We start from the raw sequence: 10,326 nt of genomic DNA, 5'->3' as shown, positions 1-10,326 counted from the left end.
ACACACACACACACACACACACACACACACACACACACACACACACATCCATGTAGACATATGAGTGCATACCCCTACAAAAACACACCAGAAGAAAGATCAATAGTGTTAAGTGAAGAAAGAAGAGACTTAATTAAAAATAAAATTAATTTTGACTCTTACAACATTTCATATACAAAAACTTGAAACACAGGATAAACTTAAATCTAAAGATGAATAAAATCAGAGAATATCTGTGTTACTTGGAGTAAGTGGAGAAATTTTAAACCAGGACTTGATATCACTGAGAAAACTTTAAGAAAATTAAAATCAGGGGCTAGAGAGAAGGCTCAGCAGAGGAGAGATGGCTGTTCTTCCAGAGAACCCAGGTTCAAATCTCAGTAGCTACAGCTGGGTTACAACCAACTGTAACTCCAGTTCCAGGGAATCGTATGCCCACTTCTAGCCTCTGTTGGCACAAATGTGGTGCACAGACACACATGCAAGCAAAACTACCATACACATACAATTTTTTAAAAAGAAAATTAAAATTTTCTGTTAACCAAAGGCACAATTAAAACAGTGACCCTTAGAGAAAGTTAAGAGTTCCAGTTTTGCTCACTTGTTATTGATCCATCTACCCTAGAATAGAAACTATTGTTACTAAGCAGAAGAAATTGTCAAATCCAACAGCAGGATCCAAGTCACAGAGGGATCCCAGGGGTAACTTAACCAAGAGAAGCCTGAAACTTTGGAAAGCTCAAATTGGAGCAAAGGCTCACAATAAAGTGGAGCCACTTACCAGTTGAAGAATGGATGTACAGAGATTCTGAAAGCGACAGAACATTCGCAGAGCCTTGTGGTTCTCTTTGGCTATGGCGTTTTGCAGGTCCAGCAGCTCATAGCTCTTATCTGGCTCCTTAGGCAGCCAGGACACAGAGCGAAACTCCTGAAGAAGCCTAGAGTCAGGAAGTAAGCTCTTTAGAGCTAGTGTCCCAGCCATCCTACTTTCAACACCTTTGAATTTGCCCCAACCCAGTTCAATGCAGACTGAGCAAATGTTCAATATTCCAGTGACCAATGACAGCTTCTTAAGACCAGAAAGCTGCCAGATGGGGAATTATTTGGGAAAGCCTCATTGAAGGTATACTTGCTTACAGCTAGTAACCTTTCTTCCAAAAGAGGCTCAGATAAATCCTAAGATGTGAAAAGACAAGAGGCTCCTTCTTGGGAATAAGGAAAACAATGCTCCCAAAAACTTGAGACTGACAGGCATATTTTAGGATCAAAGGGGATTGAACTACAGCGTCTCTAGAGCTGACTGTCCCTAAGGAAGCTGTTCCTGTTCTCTGCCATTCCTGTTTCCCTAGAATTCCATCCATAGCCCTTGAGACTCCTTGAAACATATGAACAACCACCAATAAATAGACAGGATGTCTACGATGAGGATGAATAGTATCTATTCTGGCACTATATCTTATATCCATAATCTCATTTAATTCTCATGTTGCTGAAATCTTTATAAGGATTTTCAGACCATTAAGGTGAGGCTCAAAGAGTAAACTCCTTTGCTAGTTTTCTGGATCTAGATCCAGACCTATCAATCCACCCAAGACTTACACCATCACCAGACAGGGGGCATATACCTGCAACGCTCGATGTTGGGAGGTTAAGGCAAGAAGCTCAAAGCTCTTCTTGGCCCAGGTAACACATTAAAGGCCATGTGAGGTCTATGTGATGCTGTTTCAAAAAAGTAAAGTAAAACAACCAGAAAACAAAAACAAAAACAAAACAAAACAAAAACACAAATAATGGCTAGGCAAGTCTGGAGGATGGTAACAGCCTAAAGAAGTTGCAAGCTGGTAACCAACGTACCAAATTCAAACTGAAAAGTTTCCATTGTGTGTTGCTCAGAGTTGACCCTCAGTCTTTTAATTAAAATTTGATCCCAAATAGTATTCAAATTTAAATTTAAATTTAAAAATAATTTTTGAAAAGTTGGCAAGATGGCTCAGCAGGTAAAAGCATTTGCCACCAAGCCTGACAACTTAACTTCAGTTCCCAGGTCCCACCTGGGGAAGGAAAGAACTGACTTTCCCAGATTGTTCTCCGACACCCCCCCCCCACACACACACAGAGCAAACACAAGCACACACAAACAACTAAAATACTATAATTCTAAAACATTTAATTTTCACCATGAAATGCAATTTCCAGGAAATCCTAAAAGAGAACTTCAGTTGATCATATTGGACCTACACTCCAAAATGTAAGGAAGCTGGAACTGGCAAGTAACTGTCTTTTTCAGATGCAATCTTCAGGCTGCAGTGCCACAATCCCTAATGTCTTGTACCTAATCACTGCATCTTTGCAGTATCTTCCATTTAGGCTTCCTGGGCATTTGAGTTTACAGCTCAGATTACAGAATACAAGCTGAAGCGCCATGAAGGAAAGGCAAGTAAGTGAGACAAATAAGGATAACCAACTTTCAAAGAAGTGCGAGTGTGTCCGAGAGAGAAATGAGGAGAAATTAAAGAATTTTTAGATTCAAACACCAATGTTTGACCCACAGGTTTGGTACTTATACTTAGGATAAATTTGTATAGAAGAACATGTAATCACATTGAGACATATTAAGGATACTGATTATATAACAATGTTACATATTGTTATATAATGATCATAGATCACATTTTATATATATGATAGGACCAGAAAAATAAATATATAATGTTCTTAGTGGTTATTTAAAGAATGTAAAATTAGAGATTTTTTTCTTTGAGCTTTTTTGTATCTTAAAATTTTATAAGTAGACATGGTGTTGCCTTTTGGCCAGATAATTTTTTGTGGCTATTGATACAAGTCTTGAAGGCTAGAGATGTAGCTCAGTGGTGAAGCACTTGCCTAGTATGTTGAAGGCAACAGATTCAATCCCTACACATATACACACAAAAAACAAAAATAAAACCCAAACCCTCAAACAACCCGAAACATAATGGCGTGTGTTATGCAGTATAGGCCAACTTCAAACTCTTGATCTTCCTGCCTCAGCCTTCTGAGAAGTGGGGCCCCGAACATGAACCACCACACCAAGTATTTAAAATTTAAAAATACATGGCAGTTGTGTTTGTAATGCCTCACCTGCTAATGTGGAGCATCCCGGCTCCAAAGTGAGGGACAGCCAGGAGCAGGTTGTTCTCCAGGAAGGCCTGGATCCGGTGCAGCCCATACAGCCCCATGCTCTTCTTCCAGCTACAGGTTAGAGGGGAGTGATGACAAGTTCCCATAGTTCTCTCATCCATATTCCACCCAAGACCAACCCTGTCACTACCTACCATGTCAAAGCCTTTCGTAAGAGGCAATTCTTAAAAAATGGAATGCGTTGGAGCTCGTGCCAGATGGCAGAGTCACGGTGCCAAGTACCTAGCGACATTGTTTCGCAGCCCTCCACAGGGTGAACGTGCAGGATCCCAAAGGGAGAAAAGATGTAGTGTTCCGGATTCACCTTGCTGGGTGGCACCACCACCAGCTTGTAAGGACTGTTTGTGATTAAAAGACAACAAAGACAGCTCTCATCAGTGAGAACCAAAGAACGTGAGCACAGATCCTGAGAAGACCAGAGAAGGATGGGGGAAGAGAAAAAGAAGTTAGGAAGGGAACAGAAGAAACAGGGAGAAGACAGAACAGTATTCAAACTAGAACGATTGAGTGCTAAGAAATTTAAGCCAAAGGTAGATAGATGGAAAGAAAGAAGACTTCTCGTTTGTTGACCTGTTCTAAGTTCCTATTTTCAGATACAGAGTATCTCATAATTTAAGACAACATGATGTGTAAGCCGAAACATTATTAAAAACTAACATTAAAAATCCTGCCACTGGGACTGGAAAGATGGCTGCGTGGTTAAGGGAACTGGCTGCTCTTCCAGAGGTCTTGAGTTCAATTCCCAGCATGTGATGGCCCACGATCATCTGTAAAAATATCTACTTCCCTCTCTGGCATGCGCTCAAACAGATAAATTTTAAAAAAAAATCCTTCTGTTGTGCTACTTCTTTGATTTTTAAGATTCATGGACATTTCAGAGATGTTGAAGTGTGTGTAGGGTGGGCTGTCTTAATAGTGGCTATCAGAGCCTGGGAAGGATGTGGGGGAGGGAAGGATGGAAAGAGTAGTTTAGGGCTGGGGTGTGGCTCAATGAGTGCTGAGTTCCATCCAAGGGGGTGGAAATTGGATCTACTAGAAGAAAGTGAATGAACGCAACTGTGTGCAATCAGAGGCTTGTTTTCATCGTCTCAGAGATTAAAAAAAAAAAAAGGAAGTCCAGGGAAAGGATTTAGTTCTAAAATCAGGATGCTTTTGGAAGACCGTGTTTCTCTATCATTGATATTACAACATGTGAGTCTTGTACTTCGGTTAGATAAGGTCAGCATTAAACATACTTCTGAAGCTATAAATAAATTATTTCTTCAGTCTAAAAACGAATACAGAGCAAAAGTAAGAAAGGCACAATTCAGACAAGAGGTTGTGAAAGCAAAGTGGGGCAAAGAGGAGCTGGAGAGAGAAGAGGAAGGTAAGAAAAGAAGAAAGCCAGAAACTATGAGGCAGAGAGGAGAGCTGTATGGACAGCAAGCAGAAGAGGGGATGAGCACAGAGAAAAAAACTGGAGGGTAGCATGGGCAGGAACTGGAAGGGTCTGGATCCAGGCTCTTACTTAAAGTGCCTATCAGGAGCCACATTGAGATAAACAAAATGGATCTTCTTCTGCTGCCACTCTGACTTCAGAAGGGATTTCACCTGGCTTCTCAAGAAGGAAGTCTTAGACTGTTTCTTCTTGAAGTCCTTCTCCTCAGAAGCTTCAGAGGCAAGCTGAGATCTTCATGACAAAACAAGTCAGGGAGAAAAGGCAGAGCAAAGAGATCAGTGCCTAGAGGTGGGCCTTGCTACCACTGACCATGGAAAGCTAGATCAAGTGCCTGAGGGAACATAGCCCTGTCAGACCCTAATAAAAGCTCAAAGATGTCCCATATTGAACAAATGCAGTCCATCATGCATGTCGGTCAACTATAGTCAACCAAAGCCTGTCATGCAAAACTCTTTTCCTGATAAATGATCCTACTAGACTGGTTGTGATTCCTGCAGTCAGTGCTCTGCGACATTTATACAGCAATAGAAAGGCATTATTGTCCCAGCTTATCACCTGCAAGTCTACTGCCCTGGAATTCTTATCAGCAATAGGCTTTGATATTGGACCAAGTTATCTTAATTGCTATATCTCTGATCAAAAGAGAATATAAAATTCAAGGCCAGCATAGGCAACTTAGTAAAACGCTATCTCAAAATAAAAGTACAAATAGGATTGAAAATTTGGCTCAGTGGTACAACAGTTACTTATCATGCATAAGGACTCTGGCTTGAGCCCTAGCATGACAACAACAACAACAACAAAAAAAAAAAAGCATTTTTTTTTAGTAGTGAGTTCACAAAATCAGAACTAATGGCTAATGAATAGATCCTTACTATCCAGTCTCTATTCTGGGCTCATTCTGCTTTGATGTCACAGTACAAACAACTACTGTTTCCAGCTTCCCAAGCTGCTAAACCTAACCCATATGCTCAACCCTGCCTAGCCTCAGCCTCATCACATTCTTCCTTCTTTGCCTGTATGTACAAACTGAGCTTCTCAACTCTGAACTAACTCCTTTGGTCTCGGCTGCCTTTTCTCATACCGTCTTCTCAGTCTGAAGGACAGTGCGCTCTTTATTTTCTGCAAGGCTACTTTTTCATGCGTATGCTAGGTCCCTTACTGTTCACTATTAAATGTCCTTTTACCATAGCCTGTTGATCTCTTCAGTCTGAAAAGAAGTAGGATGGACTAGCTACTTCTCAGGTGCTGTGTCTGAAGGGCTGTAAATGCCCCTCTACTTTAACAGTTTCATCCAGATGCCAGAGTCACTTCAAACTTTGGTCCTTTGCTGTACTTCTCTCATTCAAGCCAGTCTTGATGAATAGTAAAACAGTGAAAAAATGAGTGCCTCCCATTCATTCCCAAATGCACCATAGTCCAGCTTCCTCATCACAAAACAGGAACAGTTCTTCTCAGCCCTGGCAGCACTTACTACTAACTGCTGTCCCACTGACATAGTTTCACCTCCTAACCCACTTTACTAATTTCTACCCAAATCCTCTACTCCTGCTGTATTCTCTCTCTCTTCCAACTCCATCCCACCAGGAGAGTATACAGACAACCAGCATTCTTTTGTTCATACTACTTACTACAATTTGTTAACTATATCTTACTTATCCTAATGTCTCCCTCACCAAATTATAAGACTTCAAAGGAAAAAACCCGAGTCAGTCTGATTCATTCCTTACATTCCCAGCATTTAGATACAGCCACGTATCTAATAATAGTTAATAAATGAATCAGGGCCTAGGAAGACAGCCCTGGAGAAGAGTAAATTGTATTAGCTAACCCTCAGAGACTCACTGTCTAGTTCAGACATGTAAAAGAACTTGATTCCTTCATGAAATATTAGCCCATGGCCATTTCTGTTAAGGTCTCCCAAGGGCAAAAAGTTAGGCTTGGGGCCATGCTGAGAAGCAGCTCTGCTGGCCTTACTGACGGCATAAACTGTTGACTTCACCACCTTCCTCCATAGCTCCAGGAACATGCCCACTTGTCCACAATTAGGGATTTGAGAGTTCACGAAATAGTTATAAATTGATCCAACCATAAATTTAGGAGCAAAAACTGAGTTGTCATGCTTGATTAAAGGCAAAACTACCTCCCCCTGCCACCCCCAGACAGTGAATGGATCAAAGTTAAGCTAAAAAATATCAAGAAAAATCAGACCAGAGCTAGGAAAAGTCCCTAGACTAAAGTCAAAGAACTCCCAGAAGGGGTCTTTCGGGGATTCTGAAATCCTGGGATTTTGGAAGCCAGACTGGGGGACTGGAAGGAATGGATCATTATTCAAGGGACCAGCCATACTGTCAGAGCAGGAAGAGGACTGACTGGAAATGCTGGTGCTCTGCCTTATGGCTGACTCTTGATTTTAGTATTTCTCTATAGATTAGCAGTGAGACACTAGCATTATTTTGCAAGTGCAAAGAAAGGTGCAGCCTAGTCCAGCTCAGTTTAGAGTTGGACTAATCCTGAAGAGCGATATGGAGCGGGCTCAAGAAGCCCCTGGCCCTGCAGGCACCTAAAACTAACTTATCTCCTCTGCTTATAGCCCCAGGCCATGCCACTCACTTTCCTCCTGCAGGCTCCCCTTCTGTGTGGTCAGTATCAGTGCTTTCATAATTTACAGGGATGTCTGTCGCCAGTGCCAAGGGCAAGAGACTGAGACTATCCAGCCACTGGTTCTCTTCTAAGGCCACCTCAGCACCAACAATGCCCAGGCAGCGCTGTAGCTCAGGCAGTGTCAGTGGTTGTAGCCAAGTGGCCAGTTCCTTTTTTTTTTGTCCACTCCACTTGGCCTTCACAAAAGGGCATGCTGAGCTTGGGGGCTCTCGATGAGACCTCCTTATCCAGGGATGGCAGTCAGCATGGGAGGAACATTGTAACAAAGAGCTGTCTGGGGGGAAAGCCTTGTCTATGGCATCTAGCAGGTCCAGCTGGAGTTGGGACTGGATCCGGGGTGCCCAGGAGTACAGCTGCTCCAGGAAGGGCAGCAAATCGAGTTGACCAGCCAGCATCTCCCGGTATGGAGGCAACAGGCCCAGTACTGCATGCAGATAACGCCAAGCCTCACAGCTGCAGTCCTGCAGCACAGCTGACAACAGAGAGTGAAGCTCGGAAATGAGCAGTCCCAGCAGCATCTGCTGCTCTGCCTCAACCACTGCCCTAAGGTGCTCCTTTTTCTTCAGGCAGTTCCAGGAGTGCTCTTGGCTGCCGCAGGTACATCCAGTGATCCCTGAGGATAGCTTGTCAGAAGTCGAAGGTACCGTTCTCTCTTCCAGAATAAAGCGGAGGCAGGTATTCAATTGCTGACGAACTGATCTTGCCCACAGCTCAGGGTCCAAATGCCAGTTCCAGGCTTTTGGCTGCTGTGCCTCACCTGTGTGACCCAGCCGGGTTGGGGGTTGGGGGATGGGACAGTCAGGCTCTCGGCTGTGCGGGTAGGGTTAGGACAGCAAAATGGATAGAGCTGCAGGGCACAGGCAGACCAGCAGAGGGCCGTTCCTGAGCCCCTCGCTGTCAGGGAGATCCAAGGAGGGGCCCTCCCTGCCCAGAGCTCCTTCCCACCCTCCAAATGCCCCATCTCACCTGGCCTGGGGCCTGCATAAGGCATGGGAAGGGAGAGGGGACTGGTCTGGGAATGAGGTTTCATTGCGGAGCGCTCGCTGTAGTGAATGAGCCTAGACTCAGTCCCAGTCACCTCACGAAGAGACCTTTGCACGCTTGCAAAGCTAGGAAACTGCAGCCACAGCAGGGAACCTTCAGTTGCCAGTGGAGCCTGGCAATCGCCTTGAAAAGGAGACACAAAGGGGTCGTCACTCAGCCGCAGCAAAGCTCCAGTCACCTGAAGCCTTCGCCACAGACTGAGAGGATCCTGAGTGGAAAAGCAACTGCTGGGTGGGGATGCGGGTTAGGACACCTAGAAGAAAGAAGTGGCAGAAGAAGGCGGCAGCTCCAGGCGCGCCAGTGGGAGGAACCTCCCGAGGCTCAGGGGCACCAGAACCGCGGAGGGCAACAGATCCGGATCCAGAGCGGAGTGCTTCCCTGCACCACCCGCTCCCAGCTGTTAGAACCGTTACCGAATCCTGGAGGCCCGAGCCTTAGCCCGGAGCCTGACTGAAAGTTCGGCTTGCATGTGGGCGGGGCCTGGACGCGTCCAGGCCACACTAGCAGGATGCCTCTAACCTGACACCCAAAAGGCCCAAAGAGAATCTGGCTGGGCCAAAGAATGAAAGACAAGATTGGTTTGGCGCACTAACAGCATCAAGGTCGTCATAGGAAGCAGGTGTGATCCATCATGCTCACTGATTCATCCCTCCCCTCCCTCGACAGCATGTCCGTCTGTCCCACCTCAACTCCCTCTCAATAAGCTACATATCTAGTTGGGGCTGAGACTCTGGAGTGGTTTGTTTATTAGAAAACCATAAACCCTGCCCTACCTCTCTTTTATAGACTTTGCCCTAACCAGTACAAAATTTGATATGCCAGAACTGTGATAGGGAGGATGGTTAAAAAAAAAAAAAAAAAAAAAAGACTTCAGGAGAGGGAGGTTAGTCGGGCGTCTGATTTCAGATATGTCTAGTTTTAAGTCTGAGATACCGGATATCCATGAGTGGGAGGCACAGCACTGGCTTCATATGCTCCAAGCCCTGTGTTCAGTCTCCAGAGGCAACCAGGCCCTGACTCATGATTCCCCTGCCTCAGCCTAAGTGAAAGGAGTATGCTTATGTACCTGTCCAACTAGAAGTTTAGTGTTTGCTCTCACATCACTCACATTCACAGGGCTATACCCAAAGTCAGGGGCCTTCCCTATGGCTAAGGGAACAGCCTTTGCCTTCAAGGTCCACGAGAGTTCACCACTACGCCTGCCGAGGTCCATTCCAACCAGTGAGATGAAGAAACAGAAAACACACCTTTCCTTACTAAGGGCACAACCTGGCAGCTGCACGTGCCACTCGTTCACTTGGCCTGCCCTAGTAAAGCTTCCGTGTCGAATCTGTTCTCAGCGGTTGTGCTGGTTTGAAAGAATGGCCCCACAGGCTCACATTTCTGAAAGTCTGCTCTCGTGCTGGAGCTGTCCGGAAAGGACCAGGGGTAGCTTTGTTGTCGTCTCACTAGTCTAAGTATACTGTAGTGTACAGGAATGAGCACTTCTCTCCATGTTCTCAAAGCTGTATTTCAAGTTTCTGCTCAGTTGTCCCCTATATGGTGAGTTCTTTAACCTCCCAGAGGTCAGCCTTCTCCCATTTCCTTATCCTCTTTACCCCAAATTATTCTCCATACTGTGATTGCTATCTCATATGCTAATTATGTTCATCCTACCTAAAAAGGTAAGCTCCATAGAGATGGCTATGACACAAAGACTCAAGCTGCAAGGAAAGCCTTTCCTGCAGCAGACTCCCTTTGTAAACTCACAAGGCAGGAAAGCGCCCAGACCCCAACCTGAGGAGCTCTAGCAGCCAGGCCCCCAATCCCAGACTTCCCTAATGGTGGTCATTTTTTAGCTCTGGGACTGTCATTCCCAGCCCCAAAGCGGGACAGTGCACTACAAGAAAAATCCCACCACTCCCTGAACAGGAAAAGTCACCAATCTTTGCCAAGCAATTCTCACCCTGGAAAACACACACACACACACACACACACACACACACACACACACACACACA

At 44.8% G+C, this 10,326-nt stretch overlaps 1 protein-coding gene across 1 annotated transcript in view; it reads right to left on the bottom strand.

Annotated features, from left to right (window-relative positions):
• Dnhd1 (dynein heavy chain domain 1) overlaps window positions 1–8,563 on the bottom strand; it is a 69,732-nt gene extending 61,169 nt beyond the window's left edge. Inside the window, exons 1-6 of the mRNA XM_055597453.1 lie at window positions 8,249–8,563; window positions 7,232–8,039; window positions 4,688–4,849; window positions 3,315–3,518; window positions 3,121–3,231; window positions 782–938 (exon numbers count right to left, since the gene is read on the bottom strand). Of these exons, the coding sequence (XP_055453428.1) occupies window positions 782–938; window positions 3,121–3,231; window positions 3,315–3,518; window positions 4,688–4,849; window positions 7,232–8,039; window positions 8,249–8,312 (1,506 nt within the window). The 5' untranslated portion in view covers window positions 8,313–8,563. The remainder of the gene's footprint in view (window positions 1–781; window positions 939–3,120; window positions 3,232–3,314; window positions 3,519–4,687; window positions 4,850–7,231; window positions 8,040–8,248) is intronic.
• Between the last annotated feature and the right edge of the window lie 1,763 nt (window positions 8,564–10,326).

The sequence above is a fragment of the Psammomys obesus genome, unplaced genomic scaffold, assembly GCF_907164565.1.
Source record: "Psammomys obesus unplaced genomic scaffold, mPsaObe1.curated_primary_1811, whole genome shotgun sequence".
NCBI classification, from domain to species: Eukaryota; Metazoa; Chordata; class Mammalia; order Rodentia; family Muridae; genus Psammomys; species Psammomys obesus.
Note: the sequence above shows the minus strand (reverse complement) of the source record. Positions and strands in the feature narration are given on the sequence as shown.